The sequence below is a fragment of the Callithrix jacchus genome, chromosome 12, assembly GCF_049354715.1.
Source record: "Callithrix jacchus isolate 240 chromosome 12, calJac240_pri, whole genome shotgun sequence".
NCBI lineage: Eukaryota > Metazoa > Chordata > Mammalia > Primates > Cebidae > Callithrix > Callithrix jacchus.
Genome location: NC_133513.1, coordinates 56347525 through 56374488, shown reverse-complemented (window position 1 = coordinate 56374488; position 26964 = coordinate 56347525). Strand labels below are relative to the sequence as shown.

The following is a 26964-nucleotide window of genomic DNA, read 5'->3' as shown; positions in this document are numbered from 1 at the left end:
CAGCTTCCTGAGTGACTGGGATTACAGGCACCAGTATGCTTTGCTAATTTTTCTATTTTTGTAGATACGAGGTTTCACCATGTTGGCCAGGCTGGTCTTGAATTCCTAATCTCAGGTCATCCACCCACCTTGGACTCCAAAAGTGCTGGGATTACAGGTGTGAGCCACCAAGCCCGACCCACATTCTCAATTTAAATGAAACATATAGTAGTAGTAGAAAGTAAAACTGCAAAGTGAGTCTCACCTATATCCCTGCAGCTTTCTCCAGTAAGCTCTCTCCTATGAGTTTCCTGGACTGAACCATCCCACATGGGTCCACTAGCTGTGCTCAGCTGACTCTAGGCACGGTCCCCTTCCTACAGTGACTGAAAGCCGCACCCCACTCTTACACCTCTGTTGTGTGCCCCTCAGAACAAAATGCTGCATGGATCTCTGATTGACAGGTATTTATTAAACACTCTCTCCAACTAAACTTGCTCTCTTTCCTCTCCTGGTTCCATCCATCTAGCTCAGGGGCAGAGCTTGGGGACTGCATGATACCCCCAGCTCCATGTCAGAGGGTGTGCGCGGAGCCCAAGCTCCCCTGCGAGGGGCAAAGGACACAGAAGCAGGCATGCAGAGAATGAGGGAAAGAGGAGGGAGTGGGGAGGGAACGGGGCATGTGTGTACATCTCAGCTGTGGACACAAGATCCTGAGAAAAGGCCCAGTGAAAATTTCTAGAGTATAAGTTGAGAGGCTTCAAGATAGCATGAGTTCCTACCCAGGCCCTAGCCCCAGGATCCTTTCTGCTCCCAAAGCATCTATATTTGTTTTGGGCCCTGTGGGGCCCCAGCCACCTCTCCTCTACCTTGGCCAAGCAGCCACTCTCAGCAGAGCTCCTGGTGTGTCCCAGGTCCCTCCTCTTGCCCCAGTCCCACGGGAAAAGCTCCCTCACCCAGTGGGAACAAGCCGTGATCCACAATGGCCCTTGTCTTTTTCTGAGGAGCCTATGCGTCAAGAAAGCTCGAGACTCTTGCACTCAGTGGGATCTGAAAGTGTTGTAGAGAGAAGGAAAAAGACCAAAAGGAGAGTGGTTTCAGGTTCCAAGCCCCATACCCTGCCTGAATCCCTCAGGCAAACTTGGCTTTCATTTGATTAAAAGGGTCTGTACTTCGAAAAGGAAAAAAAAAAAAAAGATAACCAAATGACCTAAAAAACCCAGAGTCAAGCCATGGAGATGAAGCATTGTTGTGGAAGTCAGGTTAGGTATTAAGCTCTGGTATAAACTATGATTTGGATCACTTCCCCTGAGTCATTCCCATCCAGCTAGGGCCAGGAAAAATACCTCCCTACTTCCCTCTCAGGCCAGCAGAACCTGCTGTTCTGAGCACAAAGGCATCTGGCTTAAAGCAGACTAGCAAGGATAGGAAGATTCCCTGGGAAAAAGGGGAACCAGGTGCCAAGAATTCCCATAGTGACTGTGGGGAGAGAGAGGCCAGACTGTTCAGAGGCTGGAGACACTTACCTTGACACCGCCATCTGACTTCTTGTTCAATAGGCTTTTGGCAGCTGCGAAAACAGAGAGGAAAATCAAGTCTCCTGCATTGTACCCTCTCCCCAGCCTGAAGTCCAGCAGCCAGATCCACAAGAGAGTGCTGTGTTTGACAAGGGGGCCAAGGGTCTCCAAAACCCCCAAAAGAGGCACTTCCTAGTAGCCGCTGGGCAAGAAGGGCATCTCAAGTGGCATCAGAGCCCTCAGGGTGGCACCTCAGGATCTCCTCTGCATGGAAGAGGGCATGGATGCACAGCACTTAGAGGAGAAACCAGGCTCAGTACTGGAGCTGCCTGGGGCACTGACACTGGGGACTCTGCTTTTGATAGCTTCGATCCAGGCCTGGAAGCAGAGTGCCAGGGTGAAAGGATGAGGGCTCCATCCCTAGGTGCCATGGAAGTTCTCTGGATGGCCAAACTGCAAGGATGCAAGACATCTCCTGAGTGTTCTCAAGAAGCAGAGTGTCACAGTTCACACAGGAGACCAGAGGACAGACAGATAGTCAAAGACACAGAAACCAGGACGACCTACAGGAGGGTTTTGCCAGGGGGTTGAAGCCTTCACTGGGCAGGTCCTCACCAGGTTCACTGGGTCCTAGCTGCCACCCTTTCCCCAGTGTCCATTCTCTGGACCCGTGAGCAGGAAAGACTGGGCAGAATAATGATCTATCAAACAGATTCTAGCCAGGCATGGAGTGATGCTCCAGGCTGATGAGCTCTGTGCCAGAAGGCTGGTGATACCAGCTGGTCACAAAGGCCACATGAAGGCAGCAGACAGTGGGGAGGAGAGTCTGGGAGGCACAGGGAGAGGGAAGCAGCTAAACTGACTGATCCACCTGGCCTGCCTACCCTGGGTTTGTATCTTGGTTCCACCACTTGCCAGCTCTGTGAACTTCAGTGGGTTACTTAACCTCTCTGAGCCTCAATTTATCTATAAAATGGGATAAATTAGGGGCTACATCACAAGAGTGGTGGGGATGCAGTGAGATTATGCATGAAAAGCACTTAGCAGAGTGCCTGGCAAAGCGTATAGCAAGTACTCAGTGTCTACCATTGTTGTCACTTTGCTGCCACCCCCCTGCCCTTTGGGTAGCCATTCCTCCCCAAGCTGTGTCCCATCTCTCTCCAGTGAGAATAGGGGTCATTCCATTACAAGAATTCTGACTCTAGAAAAAGGCCTTTGATCTTATCTTGCAGTGCTGGGTTTGAAAGTTGCTGGTTAAATGTGTTGACTCCTGTGCCTGACCTCCTCCTGGCTAAGTGCTTTCTGTTTACCAGCCAGCTCTCAACACGGGGTGCCCATTAGGATCGCCTGGGAGCTTAAAAAAAGTGTATACCTACCCCATCCCCAAAGGTCTGATTTTATCATCTGGGGTGGGGTCCTGGCATTAGGATTTCTTGCAAGCTCCCAGGTAATAGCTGTACTGGACAAGCAGGGCTGAGAGCCTTCGACAGTGTGATCTTAAACACCGCCATGTTATTTATCATCCCCATTGGAGAGGTGAGGACACTAAGGATGGGAGAGCTGGAGTGACTCGCTCAGGGTGTGGCAGGGCTAAGATCCAAACCCAGGAACAACTGGCTCTGAGGCTTCTGCACTCTGGGGCCTTTCAGACCTGGAGGCCTGCAAGCGCCAGACTTCACAATTTTGAGGGGTGCAGCTCCTCTGTGGGATCTGAAACAGTGCTAGTCCTAGCACTGGGCAGCTCAGGGCAATGCCCAGCACTGTCTCTGAGGAGACATTGTCAGCTGCAGCCCTCCCAGGGCATCAGCCTCTTGGCAAGGCTCCCGCTGCCCGGCTCCAAGCCCCCAGGCTATTGCCTCCTGAGAGTTGGCAAGCGCCCAGCATGCATGGCTGGTTAGGGGGCTCCATAACAACAATGTGCTTGCAGATGCCAAGTTAGGTAGTCTGTCCGGCATGCCCATCTCAGCCCGCAAGCATGGGACTCGCCTCCCTGGTGAGTGGGCCTGGCATGCTGGCCCACCTGGTGGGGTGGCAGGGGGCCGAGGCAGGCGGTCGGGGAGGACTCATGCCACGTACCTTGCCCGGCCAGGCCGGCGGCGCTCGCGGCAGGCGAGGCGGGGGCGGAGCTCTGCCTGCCAACTGAGGGGATACAGTCTCTCAGTGCACAGAGCCCCGCAAAGCCACGGGGCCGTCAGCAGCGAGCATGCCCCAGCGCGAGGCGCAGCCCAGGCGGCGTGGACAAGCCAGCCGAGCTGGGGGAGCGGAGCGCCGGGGGCAGGCTGAGGAGGCAGGCGCAGCCAGCCCTGCAGCAGTCTGGGGGCCTGGGAGGACTGTGCTGGGCCAGGGCATAGGGAACACCACATCTCCACCAGATGGAGAGGGCTGCAGTGCCTGTCCCATGACCCCCTTTGGGGAGGGTATGGGGCGAAGTGCCTTGCCCTTCTGGGGTAGCCCAGCCCTAGCTTAAGGCTGTGAGGAAACGCCTTCCCTTCTGGTCCTTCCTTCCCTAGAAGCTAAATGAGCCTATGGTGAGAGAGCCAGGGGTGCAGAGCAGCTCTCTCCCCTCTCCACATCCCACACACTAGAGGGACTTGCACGCAGGGCCCGGGGAGGATCTGTGGCCCTTGCGTAGCTAAGTTTACTGATGGGCCCCAGCTCCATGCCCCCCAGCCCCTCAGAGACACAGGTCCCTGTCTTAAGGGAGGTAGCTGGGAGAGGCAGCGTTCTCAGCCTATGTGTCACAGTGTGCTGAGGGGAAAAGAAATAAGCCCCAAGAAAGAACACAAAGGCTGCTGAAGCCATACACTCTGGAGGCCCCGATTCACTGTTGGCCAAACTGCTGAAGTCCAGGCTGAGCCACATCCCCTATTTGGGGTTAACTCAAAAAACAGCCCTAGGGAAACATACAGGTGCCCCTCCTTCTTGACTACATCCATAGACACCTCTTTCTGCAGAAGCTTCCGGACAGATTCTGTCCTCACCTGTCCCAGAGTCAGGGCAGAAGAGGCCATCCTGGAATGCTCACAGCACTGTTTGCCTCCTCTGACCCAAGGCAAAGTGAGCTCAAAGGCCAGTCGAGGTCTGGCCAGTAAGAACAGAAGGCTCTACAGGGATGAATAAAATGCTTTGTCCTAATGCCTGACTTCCTGAAACCAGGATGCCAGTTTCCCGAAATGGAGGGGGAGGCTGACGCAGAGGCCCGGGGCCACAAGACAGAGCCCTTGCTATTGACTGGCTGGGCTGAAAGAGAAGCAGCAGCCTGTCTTCACATTTCTTCAACTCAGAGTGGGGAGAGGACAGAACTTTGCTCTAGAGGCAGCATAGAAATGCCCTTCAGTGTCCTCTGGAAAGGCTTGTAGACCCAGAAAGTAGAAGCTGCATCATTAGAGGACAAGAAGCACGGCGTGGGACTACAGTTTCAACACCACCAGAGGCAGCTACCCAGGCTTCCCTGTTTCCATCTGCGAGAGGTGGGTCCAGACCACAGTCTACCTGTGGGGGGTACTCACAACACAAGAGCAAGCCCCAAAACAGGATCAGAGGAGAAGGACTGAGGCAGGGCACTGCCCGCCCTGGGCTCACTATCCAGCCCTCCATGGCTCTCAGGCTACACCATGAAGCCCTAGGCCTCCCTGCCTGCAGCATCCGCACAGCCGAGGCCCTCGGGTTACCTGAAGCGAGCGCAGGGGAGCATGTCAGGATGGGCGCTTGGAAGCAGCTCCTACCAAGTGGTGGCTTGGGTTCCCGCACAACCCCATTTCCATAATGCTGCCAAGGGGAAGCAGGGGAGGGAGTCTTGTTATGGAAGAAGAGGGGGGTCTTGAACCAAAATAGTGAGGTGAAGGGTTAGAGGGAGGGAGGATGGGGAAGACGGCAAGCCGGGCAGAGCCCTCTGTGTCTTCGGTCTTGACATTAATCTTTTCCTCACAAAAATGCCACTGTGCTTCCCAATTGAAGGCAAACAATAATAGGGGCTGGGGTGAGGATGGGGGCATGGGGAGAGTGGAGTGTCTTGCATCTTAAAAAGAAATGATGCCAAGTGTGATTTACAAATTACTGGTCCTACCTCTCCCAATTCTTTATGCAAATTTAAGCAAGTTCCTTTCCCTCTCCTGCTGGTCTTCATTTCTTCACTTTTATAGCTAGTGTCATAGGGAATATTTTATGCACAATTCGCTGCAAAAGGTTTAAACATCTGGAATAATTTCTATTAGTCATCTCCACTTGGACAAAATGAAGAGATCATCCCAGCAGCCAAGTGCATGGTGGCAATTTGGCAACTGAGAAGACTCGCTGTCCCTCGCCTCTCTTTTCTTCCCCCAGCACATTCTCCAAGACCCTAGACTGGCTAAAATCTTTAAAGTGCTGAGAGTCTTCAGAGAGTTAAATAAGAATCCAGAGAAAGAAGCTACACAGTAAGCTGGGCAGGGTACTCCCTGGGGGGGTTCTAGGAAATAGAATTCACAAATGTGAGCCCAGCCCCCTGAATCTCAGGAGCAGGACTCAGCAGCAGCAGCCCCTCAAAACAGGATCCTCACTCGATCTGGTCGAGGTGTGCCCCAGGACACCCAGCAGTGCCCAGGATGGCAACAGCCCATTCCTAACCCACTCACCTCGGCATAATCAAAGTACACAGCCAGGAAAACATACCTGAGAAGTTTCTGGAGACGAGCATGGTCGTGAGGATGGCACCCTGGGGAAAGAGGAAGGTCCTGTGAATTCACTGGGACCCCAGAAAAGGGCAGGCTGGTCTCAGGCAAAGGCAGGTCCTGGCTAGAGCTGGAAGACATCAGGCTTCTGGATTCCCCCACCATGCCCGAGATACCGAGATATGTACAATCTTCAGAGCCCAGCTCCAGCCAGGAGGGGAGCTTCCTTGTATGATGGGGCAGGAGCCACATTGGTGCAAGGCATGATGTCAAGGAGGCTGGCAGCCCAGAAGCGACACTCACCTTCAGTTTTCTCCGGGCGTTGAACTTGCGCAAACACTCCACAGTCTCCTGACGATGCATCATGGATGCCACCGTGGATCGTTGCTAGAAGCCAAACAGACAGGGCATGAGCCCCAGCCCAGATCCTCTGCACCTGCCACAGTCCTGGCACCGACACCATGCCCAGGACAGGGTCATGCACTCAGCTACCCCAGAGTTGCTCTGAAGATGAAATGAGGTCACAGATGTGAAAATGCTTGTAGAATAAATGTGAGAAAGCCATCACTGATGCTAGGTAAGGGTGCTGACAGCGTTCTGTTCTTCCTTACGAAGCAGAGGCTACAGAACAGGAGACTACCCTGGGGGCTGTGATCCTCATTCAATCATTTCTTAGGCAATTATTTACTGAGCACCTACTGCGTTCCAGATGCTCAGCAGTGAGAGCAGGGTTCCTGCTCTCTGCAGAGGACATTGCTTCCTTCCAAGAGCCCCTCTCAACACAACCCCAGCAAAGTCCTGAATGAAGCCATGTTCCCAGAAGCTAAGGATCATCACCTTGAAGCATCAATTCTTTTCATCATTTTGGATGGGATTGATTGATTGATTGTGATGGAGTCTCCCACCTTGTCGTCTAGGCTGGAGTGCAGTGGCATGATCTTGGCTCACTGCAGTCTCCGCCTCCGAAGTTCTCCTGCCTCGGCCTCCTGAGAACTGGGATTACAGGCACATCTCGTCATGCCCAGCTAATTTTTGTATTTGCAGAGAGGGGGTTGGCCATGTTGGCCAGGCAGGACTCAAACTCCTGACCTCAAGTGATCTGCTCACCTCAGCCTCCCATAGTGCTGGGATTACAGGTGTCAGTCACCACGCCCAACCTTTTTTTGATGGAAATTTGTCTTCAATATATTTACGGCTAACTTCCTGGACTCCTTAAACAGGGTCCAAGGGATACAGTCTACATTTCCTTGATGACTCAGTTGTCAAAACAAGCATCAATTGTTACGTCATTTCAGAATACAGTGATGTCCCTAGGGGCTCGAGATACACAGGACTGCAGAGGGTAGGGCCTGCATAAATGACCCCAGAACAGAGTATTTCCCCCATTCTTGGGTGCCCATTTCAGGTTGCTCGCCCTCTCCCCTTGCTGTTGCTGTCTTCATCAGCCTAACAGAAAAACCAATCCTGGCACCTGCAGCCCAGTGCCCTCAACCCCATGGGATCTCCTGGTGATCCTTTCCCTTACTCTCTTTCCAGGTCTGGAATCAATTCTCCTCACCTCTATCTTCCCCAAGTCTCTAATTTCACCTCCTCCTCAGTGTAAATTTCTCCAAAAGCAAAATGAGAGGCCATCGGCAAGAACCCCTTTCAGCTCAGACTCCTACTCCTACCCAGGAGCCAATTTTCACCTGCCTCCACCCTAATAGGAATCTCAGGGGGATCAGGCCTCATGCCTGGAATGGACCCCTTGCCCTGGGCTCAGGAGCCCCTCTTTCTGCTATCCAAACCTTTGCTTGCTCAATTAGCCAATATCTTCAACTCCTTCCTCTGAACTAGATTCTTCTTTATACATTATAATTAAGCCTTTCCTTAAATAAAAATTTTTTTTGAAACAGCATCTCATTCTGTTGCCCAGGCTAGAGTGCAGTGGCACAATCATGGCTCACTGCAACCTCCACCTCACTAGGCTCAGGTGATACTCTTATCTCAGCCTCCCAAGTAGCTAAGGCACACGCTACCACACCCAGCTAATTAAAAATTTTTTTTTGTAGAGATGGGGTTTTGCCATGTTGCCCAGGCTGGTCTCAAACTCCTGGGCTCAAGTGATCCACCCACCTTGGCTTCCCAAAGTGCTGTGACTACAGGTATGAGCCACCGCTCCTAGCCAACATAATCTTTAAAAAGAAAATTTCTTTTTTAGAGGCAGAGTCTCCCTCTGTCACCCAGGCTGGAGTGAAGTATCATGATTTCGGCTCACTGCAACCTCTACCTCCTGGGTTCCAGTGATTCTTATGCCTCAGCCTCCCAAGTAGCTGGGATTAAAGGTGTGCACCAACATACCCAGGTAATTTTTTATATTTTTAGTAGAGATTGGGTTTCACTGTGTTGACTAGGCTGGGCTTGAACTCCTGGCCTCAAGTGATCTGCCTGCCTCGGCCTCCCAAAGTGCTAGGATTATAGGCGTGAGCCTTACATTAAAAGTTCTCCTGGTCCATCTTTCTCTAAGTAGCACCATTTATTTCCCTCTTCACTGCCTAGCTTCCCCTTCCCCTCCTTACCCTCACTCCCTCTTCGTCTCACTGAAATAGGCTTCCCTCTCTCTCACTCCACTCTCAGTGAAATGATGAAACAATGGCATCTAATGGTCAGAGCCAGGGGATTCTTCCCCAGCTCAATCAGGGACTCTTCTGCATCTGATTCCCGATGCTCCCTTACTGAGGCCCCCTGTTTCTTAGCTTCTGGGTCTTCTGAAGGGTCTCACTCTCAGTGTCCTTTGCTGGCCCCCCAACTCTCAGTGTCATTAAATGCTGGTGTGTAGTGGCCATCTCTTCTCTACTACAGCAATACAGGCTCACCGTAAGAACTCAACCACCACAGAAACAGCCCCATCTATTTCTACAGCCTCACTACCAACTAAACAGAAATGACTACAACCTGAATTTCCAATGTTTAGCTTCTTTTCTAATCTCTAGGACCATATTTCTAACCACCCACTGGATGTGTCTGGCTGGAGGTTGCCATACTCAGCAGGCACAAAATTAAAACCACCATCTTGTCTCACAAACAATCTCCTCCTCTGGTTTTCTTCTGGGTCTGTGAGGGTACAACCCTTTGCTCAGGGACCAACTTGAAACCTGGCCATTCCCACAGATCCCTCTCTCTCTTCTTCACTCCCCCATATCCAACTGGAGAAAATTAAATTCTTTAGGTTCTCTCAAATATCTCTTGAATCTCAACACACTGCACATTCTGCCATCCTTACCCTCAGCTGAGGTCTCACTTGGTTTTCCTTAGACTATTACAACTATTACAAAAGCCTCCTGAGCTCTCTGTCTCCAGTTCTTTTCTTTTAAAAAATTTCAACTCCCCTTTATTTTTTAAGAGGTGGGATCTGACCATCTTTCCCAGGCTAGAGCATGGTGACTGTTCACAGGTGCGATCATAGCTCACTACAGCCTCAAATTCCTGGGCTTATGATCCTGCTGCCTCAGCCTGCTCAGTAGCTGAGACTATAGGCGTGTGCCACCATGCCCGGCAATTCATTTCCTACACAATTTCCAAAGTGATCTTTCTTAAATGCAAATTTCATTCCTTCTTTAAAACCCTTAAATGGTTCCCTATGTTTTCAGAATAAAATCCAAACTCCTTAGGCAGAAACTTGTATGACAGGGAATCTTTTGCCTCATTCTCTTGCATTCTGATAGTTGCAGCCTCATCAACAACCATACAACTCAACATTCCTTCAACTCACCACAATTTCCCATTACCTCTCACCATGCTAACCTCTGTCTTCAGGTTAATGTTCTGAGGACCTCCTAGTTATTTGCCAAGAACAAAGACAGAGGTCACCTCCTCTAAGCAGCCTTCAGTAACCCCACTACCCACCAGGAACAGCAGGAGCTCCTGTACTCTCATTAGATTCTTGTACGTACTTGTCACATTGTAGCATGATTGCCTGTTTGAGTGCCTGTCTCCCTAGATGATCTTTGGGGGCAGGGACCATACCTCATTCATCTTTGTATCTCCAGTACCCAGACGGTGACCAGCACCAAAGAGATATTCAATAAACACAGAATAGACAGATAAATAATGCCTCGTGGTTGTCAAGATACCTAACTCTACCAGTTCTTCTTTGTCTGAAAGTAGGTATTTCAGCTTGATGGAATTGTATATGAAAACAGAGTACGTTAACCCACACTGATAGCCTAGGGAACTCTCCTAGGACTTCAGTGCAGAAGCTTTATGCCTGAGCTTTTACGCTTTTAATGACTCAGAGACCACTTCTGTTGCTTTACTGGGCTTTGGTCACCATTCCATTGGAGTTGAGATCTGAGTAGGAACCCCCAGCTTGGGGATGCACTTTGGGTTCTGCCAGCTGCTTTCGATCACCAGCTACCTGGAGTCTGCAAGGGTCAACCTGAGCCCTCATTCAAAAACAGAACCAATCCCAGCCTGGGTGGGGGAGAGAGGAGTAGTGCGCCACCAGCCGCATCAGCCTCCCAAGTCTCCCTGGTGACATTTACTGGCCCTGGACCTCAACAGTCCTCTGCCTGCCTGCTCAGTTCTTACTCAGGGCCCAGAATGAATCTCTGCTGGCAAGAAGGAGGGGGTGGTGCCCCTGAGCTCCTTGGCCACCAGCAAAGACACTTACACAGACCCACGGGTGCTTGAGAGCCTGGTCAGCCGTGATGCGCTTCGCTGGGTTTATGGTCAGCATCTGGTTGATCAAGTTCTTGGCTTCAGGAGTTACCGTGTCCCATTCTGGTGATGGGAACTAAGGGCAGGAACAGGGAGAGGAGGAATATGATATTGGTGAGCTTCGCACCCTGAAACACTGGCTCTGTCTTCAACCTAACTACTGTAATTGGCATACTCTGTGGTACCTAAAGCTGTGATCAGCAGAGTTGGAGAAGCCCTGGGACTATCTCAGAACCTGTGTCAACTTAAAGACTGGGAAAGAAAGACTGAAGAGTCGTGGTTAGAATGCCAGAATATCGCATCAGAGCAGGAAGGGGACTCTAACATTCTCTGGTGTAGCCCAGCTCTCTACTTAGGAGGGAACAGGGGCTCAGTAATGTGTCCAAGGTGCCACTGCTGTGGAGGAGTCTCCAGGCTCTCATCCCTGTGTTACACACAAATGAGGCCACTCCATTCTTTGCAAGTAAAGATCAAATGACTTCAGTGGGCTCCTCAATTTTAGTTACCAAGAAGGCTGTGCAAAAGAAAGTTGCTCCCTGGGACATAGGGTGGCAAGAATTGAGCCCTGTATGCCCATCCCTGGGTCCTCAAAGTCCTCTGCCACTCCCTGTATTATGTAACACACTAAACAAGCCCACTCCCTTGGACAGAGACCGAGGAGCAGGACATCTGCCCTTCCTGGACTGGCTACCCGGCTCTCCGGTCCTTACATCATAGGCTCCAGCCTTGATCTGCTGATACAGCTTGTGCTGATCCTCATCCCAGAAGGGAGGGTAGCCCACCAGGAGGATATACAGGATGACCCCTACGAGACAGAACACACAGGTCACGGGGGTCAGTCGCCTACTTCCCTGAGGAACCAAGAAAAGCCATGCAGGGCTCAGAGCCACCCAGAAAGGCAGGGGCCGCACTAGAGTCAGAAGTGGATGCCAGCCAATAATGCTGTGCTACCAGCCCCTCCTGCCATGCCTCACTCCTCACGTCACCAGGTCACATCAGGGATTTCTTTAGGCACAACCCATCCTCTATGCCATGGGCAAATCCCTCTCCAAGAAGGATACAATGTAATCCCGGAAATACTCAGGGAGGAGGGTGTGATGGGAACAGCCATCCCAGGGGCACTAGAGCAAACACTGTAATGTCACAAACACCAGGCATGTGTGCAACCTGCAAGGAATAGTGATGCCTCTTTCTTGCCATCATTGGAAGTTGAGGGCCCTTAACAGCGAAAAGCTAGGAGTGTGGAGTGGGCTTACCGCAGGCCCAGATATCCACAGGTTTTCCATAGGGATCTTTCCTCAAGACCTCAGGGGACAAGTAACCTGGGGTGCCAGCAAAACCTGTAGCAGAAGAGAGGGCAGAGGCACACTGAACCCACTCTCTCTCTCGTTAAATCCACACCAGCAATTTTCCCCAAGTCCCTTCTCATTCCTGCTGCTTTTACTATATAAGCTTTCAGCACTTGGGCAGCAAGAGCTGACAGGCTGGGCTTCTTGCAGTACCTGGAATTTGGATCAGAGGGTAAATCCATATGCCTACCAGGAACTCCAGCTCCTTCCCAGAGGTAGCAAGAAAGCAGTGCTGACAACAGCTAGACTCACTGTACTAAGTCGTGTAGGACCAAGAGAGGTCTCTGCACCTTCCCACCCTCTGCCAGTCTCTGAGGAGGCCAGGACCATTAAGGGTCTGGTTTCCAGTTCTAAAAGAGGAAGGCAGAGGCTGAACATGGTAGCTCACCCCTGTAATCCCAGTACCTTGGGAGGCCAAGGTGGGTGGATCGCCTAAGGTCAGGAGTTCTAGACCAGCCTGACCAACATGGTGAAATCCCAACTCTACTTAAAATACAAAAACTAGTTGAGCATGGTGGCGGGAACTACTCAGCTACTCAGGAGGCTGAGGCAGGATATCACCTGAACCCAGGAGGCGGAAGTTGCAGTGAGCCAAGATCACGCCATTACACTCCAGCCCAGGCAACCAACAAGAGCAAAACTTCATCTCAAAAAAAAACAAAAAAAACCAAAACCAAAACCAACAGAGGAAGGCAGATCAGGAAGAGGAGGAAGGGCGGGGGCTGCAAAGGAAGACAGGGTCACCCTTACCAAACCAAGCCTGCTGCTCTCCCTGCACTTCAATGGCGAGGCCAAAATCAGCCAGCTTGACAGCGGCACCCTTGCATTTGCTTGCCAGCAGCAGGTTCTCTGGCTGCAGAAGGAACAGAGAGAACCTTGTGAGTACCCACCCTGCAGCCCAGAGGGAGCCTAGATTGGGCCTACGCAGTACCACTATCTGACACCAGGTGGCGCCAACACTCCACGAGCAGAGGCCAGTGGGGCGACTGGGTAGTACCTTAAGGTCCCTGTGGACGATGTCATGCTGGTGGATGTGGTTAACACTTTCCAGAATCTGATGAATACAGTGGCTAGAAAAGCAGAAGGAAAAGAAATGTCAGTGCAGGGCTAAACTACCTCATCCATATCCACAAGCACACGCTGCAGACTAAGGCATGTGACAAGGGGCCACGGATTTAGAGAATCACTGAACGGCCAGCTGGAAACTTAGATTCTACACATAATCTTGTTCAACCTATTTAAAGAAGAGGAAATCAAGGCCCAGGCAGATTTGATGGTTTTTCTAGGATCACTGCTAGAACAGGGGGTTCATCTCACCCCCTTTTGACTGGAAAGGTCTAATACAATCAATTCATTTCCAAGAGATCAGGAGACAGCCCAGAATCCTGAGGAAGATGAGACCATCCAGTACCTGCCTTCTTTCCCTTTTTCCATATAGTAACTGTGTTCTTGGAGAAGAGGCTTGTGCTGGAAACTTAGGAAGGAGAGACCAACTAAACACCTAAGCTACTGTGGGGGTGGGTGCACTCATTTATTTCCTTAAATGTTTATCGAGTGTCTATCAGGCCCTGTGCTTAGGATATGAAGATGAACAAGACCCAGCAGCTGCTCTGAAGCCTGACACCTAGTAAGGCAGCTAAAACAAGTACACAGATACCTTTAAGAAACAATGTACTTAATTAAACAAATAAAATTAAAATTAAAAATAAATAAATAAAAGAAACAATGTACTTCAGAGCTTCCAAACAGAGAACTCGAGGAATATTTCTGATGATTTTGCACAGAGAAAGAAACAAACCCAAAGTTATTTTATTTATTACTATTGTTTTTATTTTTGAGACAGGGTCTCACTCTGTTGCCTACATTACAGTATAATGCTGTGGACATAGATCACTGCAGCCTTGACCTCCTGGGCTCAAGCAAGCCTCATTTCAGCCTACTCAGTAGCTGGGACCACAGGCATGCCCCACCATGACCAGCTAAGTTTTGTATTTTTGTACAGACAAGTTCTCACCATGTTGCCCAGGCTGGTCTCGAACTCCTGAGCTCAAGTGATCCGCCCACTTTGGTCTCTCAGTGTTAGGATTACAGGTGTGAGCCACTGCGCCCAGCCACAGTCACACATGTAAATCAGACTGTCCACACTGCAAACCATCCTGCCATCCCCGTTGTCAAACTCCTGGCAGGGAGTGGGGGAAATCTAGAGCAGTGGTTTTCAATTGGGAATGAATGTGCCCCCCAGGTGACATTTGGCAACACCTGGGGGTTGTCACAACTGGGGGAGCAGTGCTCCCAGCAGTTGGTGGGCAGAGGCCAAGGATGCTTCTAAATGTCTGCCACAATGCACAGGAGAGGCCTCACCACAAGGAAGTATCTGGCCTAAAATGTCAGTAGCACCAGGGCTGAGGAACTTGGCCTACAGCATAGACCCCTGTCATCAGGCACTACCTGGTATGCTGTGCACGCCTGTAGAGCATCCTGCTGTGCTGAACTGGGTGGCCCGGACTTACTATTCCTTTCTCTAAAATCTGATGATGGGGCTCCCATGAGAGTCAAGGGGTCCTATTGGGTCCCTGGGGGCTGAAGCTCAGGCCTCCCCATAGGACACAGCCCAAGAGTGGGCCACAGAGACTTTAAGACTGAGCTATAGAGGCGAGTCCCCACAGAGATGTATAATTAGAACGGAGCCGGGCTAGCAGGGAGCGCCTTCTGGCCAAAAATGGCAAAAGTGCGAAGTGTCCCAGCAGAGCCAGGCCAAGCCCACTGGTACAGTCACCCCCCTCAGGGGCCCCCTCCCTACAGCTCTCCCTCCTCCCCACAGGCTCCCTGAGCCATCACTGCCTCCTCCGTCCCAGAGCCTGGTTCTCCCCTGCTGGCACTGGAATTCATCTCCCCACTTGAGAATTCTTCCCAAGGCTGAAGCATCTGAAGTTGATCAGCAAACATTGGCCTCTCAGGGTTGAGAAATTCGTGAGGAAGCTGCACTCCCCCACTATCCAGAGGCAGCTAGACCTGCCACATAAGCCAGATAAACTGCAGGCAGCATGATCAAAACCAGGTTGTAGGGACATCACCCTCTGAGAAAATCGAGGCTGGGGGAAGAGCCGAGGCAGGAAAGGCAGGCTGAATAGGCACCTGAGAGTGTGGGTGAGGGAGGAACCAGGATTCCAGGGAGGGCAGAGGCTGAGGCATGTGGCTGGGGAATGGTCCTCAAGTTGGAAGAGCCCCAGGGTATAAGGACAAGGTAACAGTGGCTGAAAGCTCCCGGGGCTCTTTGGTTGGATTATTAGCCCAGAGCTCTCCACTCCCTCAGGATAGAAACCATGCCTTCTGCACCTCTGGATCATGCTAGGGCCTCAGCGCAGTGGCTTGAGCACACTAGGATTTGTCACAGGAAAGATGGGGGCAGAGGGAGACATTGGGCATGCTGGTGAGTACACAGTAGTGCAACAAAAAAGTATTTCTGGGGTTGCAGGGTAAAGGAGACTTCATCTGGAAGTGCTGGTTTATTTTTTATTTTTTGGCCGGGCGGGGGTACATTGTCTCACTCTGTTACCCAGGCTGGAGTGCAGTGGCATGATCTTGGCTCACTGCAACCTTTGCCTTGCGGGTTCAAGTGATTCTCCTGCCTCAGCCTCCCAAGTAGCTAGGATTACAGGCGGGCACCACCACATCTGGCTACTTTTTTTGTATTTTTAGTAGAGACAGGGTTTTACCATGTTGGCCGGGCTGGTCTTGAACTCCTGACCTCAGGTGATCCATCTAACTCGGCCTCCCAAAGTGCTAGGATTATAGGCATGAGCCACTGTGCCTGGTCAGGAAATGATGAATTTTTAACTTCTAATATCACCCACAGTATGCATCCCTAGCCCAGCTCAACAGAATCTTTCTCCAGACAAGAGCTCTTTCTGATCTTCCCCAAAGACTATTCAAACAGGCACAATGTTGACCCCTGAAGGTGGCCAAAACTTACTTCAGTCCTAAACTCCAGAGCTACACTTGAATTCTTGGGCCCTCATCTTACCTGGCATCTGCTTCACTGTAGTACTCTCTGGCCACAATGTCTTCAAACAGCTCCCCGCCGGTAACACTGCAATCGACAGAAGCAGAGGGTCAAAGGCGGAAAGCGTTCCTTGTCCAACCCCAATGTCCAAGAAGAAACAGGGTCACCCTGTAGAATGGCTTTTAGAGAAATCACATCCCAACTCCCCATGCATTTCATCTGAGAGCCCAGAACACACTTGATCCTTCGGTGACACCCGGATTCTCCTTGAGGTATCATGGCCCCTCCCTTCCTTCTGGACATTTGTTTCCAAAATCCACAGATTCACTAATAGGCAGAGATGAAGATACAGGGATCTAAGAGAAAACAGTCAACCTACTCCAAAAGTCACAGCTTTGAGACCAACACGAATACTAAAATATCGCTGCCCACAAGGACAGAGCTCCTACTGAAGCTGAAGAGTAATGAGACCAATGACACAGAGACCCAACCCTGAGAATCCTGAAGAGGAGTATCCAGGAGGGGAAGAGCCACTTTTAAGACATTAAACCACAACCAACGTGGAGGAGAGACCCAATCCACAGGAGCCACTTTACGACTAATGAAAGCTACCTCCGATTTCTCAGGATTTTTAAGGTCATGCAAAGAGCTGTATTTTATTTCTCCAACAAGGACAGCATACTGAGAAATAAGACAAAGGCATCTGTGCAAGTTGTGCTGCTGAACAGAAGTACGAGAGGAACGCAGTCCTGGGGTTCAGAGCCCTGGGGGGAAGCTGGGGGAGCATGGAGACCCCCTGGGGGGAGGCAGCAATCTGCCCCAGTCAAATCCTTTCCCTCGGCAAAGGAGAGGGCCCTGGGCAGAGGCTGGAGAGCCTGTTTAGGCCTCTTCCTGAGCCTTCATCTCGAGCCAGCTGGAGGGAAAGGCCCCCACACCCTCAGAAAGTGGCACTTACAGGTCAAACACGAGGTAGTGAAACCCTTCTTCAGAAATACTGTCATGGAGGCGCACTGCAAGAGAGGAGATGGGGACAGAGATTAACAGAGAGAAAACTCGGAAATCCTAGGCTTCTCCTTCTCAGCAGCCCCACCCCTGCCCCATCCTGTCAGGCTCACAGGGCTCTCCAGAAGGAGCAGTGGGGGGAAGTGGCGATGTGCCCAGCCCCCCCAGTGTAAAGCTATGCAGCCTGGGAGCCGGAGCCCGGTGCTCTGGTTGCCACCTCAGCCTCAGGCAAAGAGAAAAGCTTCATGGCTAAGAAGTCAAGATGGAGAAAAGCCGAAACCTTCCCAGAGGGCTGGTCTCCGAGAAGGTGGTCCTGGGCTATGATGCAGGATGGTGAGATGTAGCGTGGGCAGCATCTAGCAATGTTGACGGCAGGGGACAACAATGACCAGATGGGAAAGCTGGAGAGCTCTTCCAGGGCAGTAAATGGGAGCAGAACTAAGGGGAGGGGAAGAAAGTAGAAAGGCAGAGCTCAGCAGGAAGGCACGAGGTGCAGGATAATGGATGTTGAGCCTGGAAGGCCACGTGCACATTCAGGCAATGATGATAGTAACAGGGTATTAAGTGCTTACTAAGCCAGGCCTTGTGCTAGGCTCTTGCATACATCACTGATTCTGCAAGCATTTACTGAGCGCCTACTGTTTTCTGGACCTCGTGCTAGGTAGAGGGGATTCAGACACAGTGCCTGCCTTTGAGGAGTTTATGACTCTTTTCGACCACCTGAGATGAATGCTATTCCCATTTTACGGATGAGGGCACCAGAGGCTCAGGGACAGAGTCTCTTGACAAAGGCCAAAGAGCTTCTAAGTGGTGGGTCAAGATGTGAATCCAGTGCTACCTGACTCCAAAGACTGTGGTCTACATCAGTGCTTCCAATAGGAAATGTGGGACAGCCCCCATATCCAGGCAACAAAGCCCTGGCACCCAAAAGAAAGACTGCTCACAAATGTTCCCAAAGCAGCATCGTGGACAGGTTCGGGAGGGCACCGCAGGGAGAAGACTCGGGCGATGCACCAGCTGCGAGGAAAGGCTGGCAAGCGGAATCGCTCCCCGCTCCCCGCTCCCCGCCTCCAAAGCTCTTGGGCAAAAAACCAGCCTAAAGTCTTCTGAGGTCTCCTGTTCAAGCTTCTGCCCACAAAGCCACCTCTGGGTTAAATGCCAACCCCTAAGCATCATTCTAATGCAGACACCACTCTGCTTTGGCTGACTGTCCCTGTCCCTCCCCTCACCTGAACTCTCTTGATGGGGAACCTCTGTTCCAAAGGCCACCCTCAGTTTGACCCTTGCTCTAAGCGTTGGCAGTTACAGGCACACCTCACGGAGCACTTCAGGAATGGCTTGACACCAAACCAACTGGTTCAGTGCTTGGAGACAAAGAAGCCGCCATGTCTTTTCCTGGGTGGGCCCAGGCTGCTTCCGTTTCCAGTGTCACACGTTTCCTCAGGGCTGAGGCGCCTCCCTATGTCCCTCCCCACAAGGCAAGACCATTCAGAAAGCAAAATATATAACCCAGCCGGCACAGTCCCGACATGCTGAACCACCACTACAGCCCCCTTGTTCTCCTCCCTCGACAAGTGGGGACTCCGAAGCTGGCCAGGACCAGAGCCAGGCCCTCATGACTGTCTTCGAATCCCATTCCCTACCCTAGTTGATCTGATCTAGTGACTCAATCCCAAAAATCCCATCCCTATCTCAGTATTTCTGTGAACAGGATCAAAGGCAGTGATACTTCCAATATCCCTCCTCCTTAAAACATTCTCTCCTAGGTAAACAAGATGCTTCCTTAGGCCTCCAGATGACAGAGGGGGCTTTTAGGACAGGAGGAAGGAGCTAGCACCAGGCCCCTGCCTTCCTCCCACACAAAGTAGCCTGGGCACACTCCATATACACTTCATCAAGTCCTCTCGAAGTCCTACCACTGCCTCCGCCCCCCTCACTTGTGCACCTCTGGTCTAAGACAGTGCCTCACGCTGAGTCTTGCTGCAGCTGCTGCTCCCTCACTTCCAAAAGGACTTTCCATTTAATTAAAAATTCGCTATTAAAAAGCATTAAAGTGTGTAATACAAATAATCCCCTGGAAATCAGCTGTCCCAGAAGCTAAAGACCAGCTCCATTAGAGAGGTGACTAACAGCAGCAGCATGGGGAGCTAATGGGACAGCAGGTATGATGCTAACAACCACCCCAGAGAAGCGGAGCTGCTCAGCCCTGCCTTGACCTGGCCCTGAGCCCTGCCTCAGCCAGACCCCCGCCCCATGCCCAACACCACCCCATGCCCCATGCCACCCTGCCCAGCACAGCAAGGCCAAGAACAGGGCAAGAGGTGCAGGCACCCATGCCTCTGCCTAGACATGGAGTCGCTGGCATCTCTCCTTCTCCAGGAAGGCCACACACATAGCCCAGGTGGGAGGAAGCCAGGGAAAGGAATTAGAAAAGAGGAGCAGCAAAGGAAGACTAATCCTTCTAGGCCACCCATCAGAGAGAAGAGCTTTGATGTGTGTCCCAGAGCAAGGCACCGGCCAAGACAAGGAGGGATGGAGGGGGGCTGTATCTGAATAAGACTGCTATCAATGTTTTTTTTTTAATTTGTAAAGAAATTAACAGGGCACTGAAGACAAGAGGAGAAACAACTATGTCATTCTAAGTGCCGACTTAGCAGTAGCAGATTCTTTTTTTTAAGAGACAAGGTCTCCTATGTGGCCCAGGGTGGGCTGGAGATTCTGGGCTTAGTGATCTCCTGCCTCAGCCTCCTGAGTGGCTGGGACTACAGCTGTGAGCTACCATACCCTGTCAGATTCTGATAATAACAATCGAAATTCTAACAACTAACACTTAGTTGAGCTGTCCCTGTTTGCCAATATCATTCCATGGGCTCCACGTGCATTACTATATGGAACCCTCATGCCGCTGGCTCTGCAGGGTAGCTACTTACATATAAATAACCCCATCTGACAGGAGGGGAAACTGAGGCTCCATAGGAAACCTGCCCAAAACAACACTAAGTGGCAGAACCGGGACTTGAAGCCAAGACAAACCAACATCAAGATTCCTGATATTACAGAGTCACTCGGGAGTCACCTTCTCAAACTCAGGCAAAGGAGCTCCAATTTGTCCCCACTACCCCTGGCCATTCCGACTGGCTCAACAATGTCCACTGGGAAGCTACCCCAAAGCAGACGAGGCTGTACATGCTACGAATGTGGCTGTGAAGAAGAGGAGCCAGCCCTACCTACCACCCGGAGCTGCTAGGCAAAGAGGGAAGGAAGATGGGCTTTAAACCAGCAATTACACAAATGTGTAACTAAGCACAACTATGTCATGCTGTGAGGCAGGAGCAGAGGGACTATGGATGTGTACAATCAAATAATCTGACACCCAGCCCATTCCAGAGTAATGACAGGGCATGGAGGCCAATGAGGGCCAGGCCACGTCCATAGACAGGAAGATCAGGGGAAAGGGTATAAAGCATTCACTGCATTTCAGCAACAAACCTAATTGCTGTTCTTTAAAAACCGTGGAAGACAGAACAGGCCAAAACACCTACAAACCTTTCCTTGATATTTCATGTCTTCAAGGACTGAGATAGCCACAACCCAAATGTTGTGGCTATTTCCAATTCTTTAAAAACCACCCAACAATATGCCACATTTTAACTAACAAATCTTTCTCCAAAAAGCACTGAAAAAGTGTTGCTGTTAAAAATATCTGCAGCAATAACAAGTGGGAAGGAGGTCCTGTTGCCATGGGGGCTTGTGGGGGACTGAGCTACCCCTCAAGAGCTTGCTGTGGCAGGGCTCCCCCCACCCCCACCCTGGAGGCAGGGATGTAGGAACTGCTCAGTCATGATTCAGTGTTTCTTTCTTTTTATTTGCAACTGTTTCTTTGCTACACTCACTGTCAGCTGAATGGGCCCTGGGCTCAAGGGTAAATGGCCAGGCCTTGAATAACTTGTGAACTGAGTCAAGGCTGGGGGTCTTGGAAAGATTACTTCTAGGAGCTGGAATCTCCGTTTTCATCATCTTCCTTCTAGCCTCCTTGCCTGGCTGAACCCTTTCATAACAACTCCACAAAGGGACCCAGATAACAAAACAGAGGCAGGCACAACAGAGTTAAATAACTTGCCAGAGGTCACAGTTACTAATTAGCAAATCCCAGATTCAAACTCCAAATCTGGATGTGACTCCAAAGCCGCAAATCTTGGCTTCTCCAAGTACAAACCAGCAGGCAGACCACTAGCATGAGCACCACCTGGAGACCCAGGTCCTACTGAATCAGAATCTGAATTTTAACATGATCCCTGGGTGAGTCATAAGCACATAAAAGTTTGAGAAGTGCTGCTCTAAACCACAATGCTAGACTGTGATAGAAACTGCTGGGGCAGCTCAGCACGAAGGAAGACAGATTCTATTCATCGGAGGACTTGAGAGCAGGGAGCAGGCAGATCACAGGTAGAACGGACTTCATTCAGACCTCAGACTTCACACCAGCATCTCCTCCTCTCAACACCCCACTGCTGGCCACACTCCCAGCACTATTTGGAGTTCGGCAGTGTGCCTCACACCCAACAGGCATTTTGTTGTTTGTTTGTTTGTTTTTAATTAATAAACTTTATTTTCAGAGCAGTTTTAGGTTCACAGCAAAATTGAGCGGAAAGTACAGAGTGTTCCCAAATACCTGAGAGCATTCCCAAATACCCTAAGTCCGGACACGCACAGCTTCCCCCACCATCAACATCTCCCACCAGAGTGGTAGATTTGTTACTATCCATGAACCCACACTGACTCATCATCATCACCCAAAGCCCAGAGTTTACATCAGAGTTCACTTTTCCAACAGGCTTGTAACTCCTGGGACAGAATATCTAGCTATTAAGGGGAAAACTGGGCATGGCTGGCCCTTAGCACAAAATGCCCCATCTGAATTCCATGCCTCCGAGTCTGACCACAGCTGGGGCTGACCACATGCTCTCTACTCTCAGCTTCCTCGACTGTGCACTGTTCTTGGGCTGGCCCGTTTGTTTCCCTTTGGGATGGAGTTCAAGAAGCCAGAGCCAGAAGGGTCACAGTTCTGAAGGACAGCGCAGAGGAGAGAGGAGAGGAATAGTGAATTAGGGGCACAAAACTGCTTCCTCTCCCGCCAAAAGCCACATCCAGATCCATGGCAACGGTGGCTTCCTGGTCCTGCAGCTACGCCACATCCCTAAGAGCCCTGGTCCCCACAGGATGCCGGAGCTCCCAGAACACAGTCCTGACTCCCCCTTCCCTCTGCCCACCCTTGACCCCAGAATTGGTCCTTGGACCAACCTCTCTAGGACTTGGAAGCAGTCATGAAATGGAAGCACAGTCTAGGAAATCAGAGGCCAACAGAATGACTGCGCCCTGCCTGGCCTCTAAGCAGACGGCCAGGATGGACAGTCCCTCTGCCTGCCTCCATTCTGAGCCGAGGGCAGAAGGTGAAAGGAAAGGGCTACCAAACGAAGCGAAGTCTAAGAGGTCAAAAAGTGTGTATTTAATTCTAGAAATACATAAAAAGAAGGCTAGAGCTTTTTTCACATAGAATCCTATTTTTGTCTTTCCTGTTCGTTTCTAAATTGTCTTCATTATACCCTGACCCATCTGTGGTCAACCCGCCCACATGGTGGACGATGTGGACATGGTTCTGCCTCCTGCATCATCGACCCCTGGCCACTGTTCTCCTGCCTACGTGAGGACAACTTATCATTGCTGTACCAGTTGGTCATAGGAACATAAAGGAAAGGACATTACCCTTCTCAGATATTGAGATCCAGGACTGGAACATAGAAATGCTTCTGTGCTTATGGGTGGCTTTAGTCACGCACATGCTTTTTCTTCCTCTTCTGGAACTTCTAAGTCAGAGATCACAAGCTTGCAAGGCCTACAGGGCCCAGGTGGGCAATGCAAATGTGAGCTCATAGTGGGTCACAAGGCTGGTGGCCAGTGGGCTGAGGGGGCAGCCACCATTCCCCACAGCTCCTTCTAGACATGCAAGGTGGGGGGGGCTCAGCAGAGCGGAGCCTTCTGATTGGAAAGGCGGGGGAATAGATTTTTTTTTCAAAATGTGAAATCTCGTTTTTAAATATTGGCAAATAATAAAAATATTTTTAGACTACTGAGCCAGCCAACAAAAACATGACTGAATCTGTGACTGCTGTTCTAGGTGTTTCTCTCTGTGGGCCCTCTCCTACCCAAGGTAACACATCAGTCCCCACTGTGCTGTTTTCAGGTGAAGGCCTAACCTCAGAGACCACCTAGGTGCTCCTCTAGTTCTGAGGCCAGGAACCCACCAGCTGAGAGGTGCTGGCTCTGCAGAACAACACACTGCATCAGGCAGAGCTGATCGCCACCAGCCATGGCAATCTGCTTCGGGTGTAATCCAAGCTGCTGACTGCCATCTACAAAGCCCTGCACGGCTGACGTTCTGACTAACTCAGAGCTGCTCCTCTCCCAGTGGGCTAGAGCAGGACCTCAGCCCTTCCACAACAGGGTTCACTTAGAGCATTCTAGCCCAAGACCTGGGAAGCCAGGGGCTGGGAAGCTCTGAAGGAAGTACCAGGCTTCAGCAAGTCACCTCACAGCCCTGGCCGCCAACAGAGCAGAGCAGGAGGCCTCTGGGGCACGGTGGGAGCCCCAATATTTAGGCCATGCCTGAGGAGCACAGAACACGTGTTGTCTTTAGTGATGACTCAGGGCTTTCAGGGAAAACCTAGGAGATGCGCCCTGCTCTGCCTCAAGTCAACACTGGGGCTTCTGCTCAGACACTGCAGCCAGCACAGTTTCTGTCCCTTCTACAAGGAGCACCAAATCAGGGCCAACGCTTTTGGCAAAGACGATTTCAGCTGAACAAAGTAAAACTGAGCCAGAGTGGGCTGAGGCAGGCAAACCTCCTCAGGCTTTAACACAACCAACAATGTGCTCTTGTCCCCCAGTCAGGGTGGGAGCAGGGAGAAATCCTCTTTTTTCTCCTTCCCCATCTGAGTGGTTCCTGCCATCCCTTCTCCAGAGAAGCCGGCAGGGTGGGGGGAGGGGGAGCAGGCAGCTTGTTTTCTTGGCTCTGGGGAATACAAATGGGAGCACCATGGAAACCCCTAGAGTGTGCAGGACACCGCAGCAGAAACAAAACTCTTTCAGGTCCACAAACAAAATCCCGATCCTTTCATGAGGGCTGTGGATGGCCCCTGGTGAGGGATGCTGGCAGGCTAGGAGCCCGGAACCTCACACGCTGAGGACTCTGGACCTCAGCCCAAAGACAGAAGGAGAAAGGGAAGAAATAGTGTCTGGAAACCTATTCTGATGCCTAACACCCCAGCCCTGAGAAGCACCGCAGTGATGCAGATACTCAGGTCTCTAGACTAGAATGTAGAATGCCCCAGAATTCTAAGACACAGCTGCTATCCTGCTCATGCAAAAACAGACACCAGGTAAAGGTCTACAGACAGAGGTGATCCCACACACAAAAGCAGTGGATGTCTGCTCTTCCTGCTTCTACAAAATACCCACAAAATGCTCTGTGCCCAGGCACTCACCGATGTTTGGATGTTTCAGAAGTCGACATATCCGAGCCTCACGTTCTAGTTTCTGGTGATCTAAAAGCAGAAGAGAAAAAACAAAAGCCATTAACTATCCACACTCCTTGTGGTCACCTTGTTATTCATATTCTTTCAGTTCTTAGATACCAACTATGTACTTGCGATGATTTGCTGAAGTAATGCAGCAAGTCATGGCAATCCTGGAGATAGTTTTTCTTTTCATTTTAGCGTCTCACTCTGTCCCTCAGGCAGGAGTGCAGTGGCATGATCACAGCCTCAAACTCCTGGGTTTAAGTGATCCTCCCACTTCAGCCTCCTGAATAGCTGGAACTATAGGCACCAGCCATCAGGACTGGGTCAGATCGTTATCATGACCACCTTTTCCAGATGAGAAAATTACTCAAGAGGTTGCACATTTCAAGTCAGTGAGCAGGAGAGCTGGGATTTGAATTCAGGTCTTCAACTAAAACTCTGGTGCTCTTTCCATTACAACAGGGTTTCAGTGGCCCAGTGTCTAAAATCTCTTTCGTATTTTTTTCTTTTTGAGACAGAGTCTCATTCTGACACACAGGCTGGAGTGCATTAGTGTGATCTCAGCTTAATGCAACCTCCGCCTCCCAGGTCCAAGTGATTCTCCTGCCTCAGCCTCCTGAGTAGCTGGGATTACAGGTACACACCATCATGCCCGGTTAATTTCTGTATTTTTAGTAGAGATGGGATTTCACCATGTTGGTCTCGAACTCCTGACCTCAGGTGATCCACCCACCTCAGACTCCCAAAATGCTGAGATTACAGGCGTGAGCCACTGTGCCTGGTCCAGAATCTCTTTCTTGTTAGGAATACTAATAATAGTTAAGTTATACTGAGCACCTAATATATACTTGGCACTGGCTAAGGGTTTTGCATATATCCTCTACATAGTCCTGATGACAAGCCTGAAACATAATGATGCTGATAAAAAGACGATGATGATCAGATAATGACGACTGAAAAAAAATAATAGCTAACATTTACTCAGAGCTTACTTCTACACCAGGCAGCTGCCTCTTTTAATTTATCCTCATAACACCTCTAGGATGTTGGCATTAGTATGATGCCCATTTTATAGAAAGAGAAACCAGGACACAAATCTTGCCTCTCCCCAGGGTCTTCTTGGCCACCACTGCTGTGAGCTTTGACCTATTCACATTCAGACCCTCGGATTACTCAGTTTTGGTGGAATAATCAGAAATCCATGAGTCCCCAGATCCAAGTGAGCTGCGTGGGTCAATTCCTTCCACAGGAAGGCAGAGCTCCAGTACGTGGGAAGAGAGGATGCTACTCACAGCACGGAGGCCTCACAGCCCTCCCCCACTGTCCTTCCCTCTTTCTACTTGCTGAAATCCTGCCAAAAGTCACCTCCTTCATGAAGTCTTCCCTGCTCCTCCCGGTAGACTGTGACTTCTCCCTCCTACTCCACCCCCGCAATTTCCCAATGCACTTCTCACGATTCTCACATCATATATTACATCAGTTATCTTTCAGTTGCAAGCTCTCCGAAGGGTGGGGGTACCTTTCCGGGTAGCGCTTTCTAGAGTTCTTTCTGTAAACAGGGCCTAAATAAGGGTTTACCAATAACAGAAGTAGTCACAACAATCGTTTACTAAGACTACATGTCAGGCAGAGGCATGGATTACCATATTCCATACCTATAGAAACTCTGTGAAATAGGGATCTGATTAGCTCCATTATATTACAAATGAAGAAACTGAGGTTTAAAAAGACAGAGTAACCTGCCTAAGGTAACACAGACAGGCAGTGATGCAGGTGGTCTGAGCCCAGAGCCCTCTTTCTCCATCCCTGCGCTATGATGATTGGATAAAGAATGAGAATAAGGCCGGGTGTGGTGACGCACGCCTGTAATCCCAGCACTTTGGGAGGCCAAGGTGGGCGGTTCATGAGGTCAGGAGATCAAGACCATCCTGGCCATGGTGAAACCCTATCTCTACCAAAATACAAAAAAGTAGCCGGGCATGGTGGTGTGTGCCTGTAGTCCCAGCTACTCAGGGGGCTGAGGCAGGGGAATCGCTGGAGGTTGCAGTGAGCCGAGATTATGTCACTGCCCTCCAGCTTGGTGAAAGAGCAAGACTCCATGTCAAAAAAAAAAAATGGTGAGAATTGAGTCAGGCCTCCAGGCTTCGGAGGGGGTCCAAAAGGGAGAGTCCAGTTCACCTGAATTCTCCA

General features: G+C 50.6%; 1 protein-coding gene across 50 annotated transcripts in view; it reads right to left on the bottom strand.

Annotated features, from left to right (window-relative positions):
- CAMK2G (calcium/calmodulin dependent protein kinase II gamma) overlaps nt 1-26964 on the bottom strand; it is a 62420-nt gene that overhangs the window by 24041 nt on the left and 11415 nt on the right. For 21 of the 50 annotated variants that reach the window (XR_004731930.2, XR_004731931.2, XR_013524911.1 and 18 more), the window contains exons 3-14: nt 24739-24798; nt 17151-17205; nt 16217-16282; nt 13190-13262; nt 12943-13045; nt 12100-12183; nt 11554-11648; nt 10797-10919; nt 6449-6532; nt 6147-6189; nt 3573-3635; nt 1506-1549 (exon numbers count right to left, since the gene is read on the bottom strand). Coding sequence is in view for 43 of the 50 variants with exons in the window: in XM_035267906.2 (XP_035123797.1) it covers nt 1506-1549; nt 3573-3635; nt 6147-6189; nt 6449-6532; nt 10797-10919; nt 11554-11648; nt 12100-12183; nt 12943-13045; nt 13190-13262; nt 16217-16282; nt 17151-17205; nt 24739-24798 (893 nt within the window). In the remaining 7 variants the exon portion in view is untranslated. The remainder of the gene's footprint in view (nt 1-1505; nt 1550-3572; nt 3636-6146; nt 6190-6448; nt 6533-10796; nt 10920-11553; nt 11649-12099; nt 12184-12942; nt 13046-13189; nt 13263-16216; nt 16283-17150; nt 17206-24738; nt 24799-26964) is intronic. The other 29 variants (XR_013524912.1, XM_035267910.2, XM_035267924.3 and 26 more) reach the window with 5 other exon arrangements.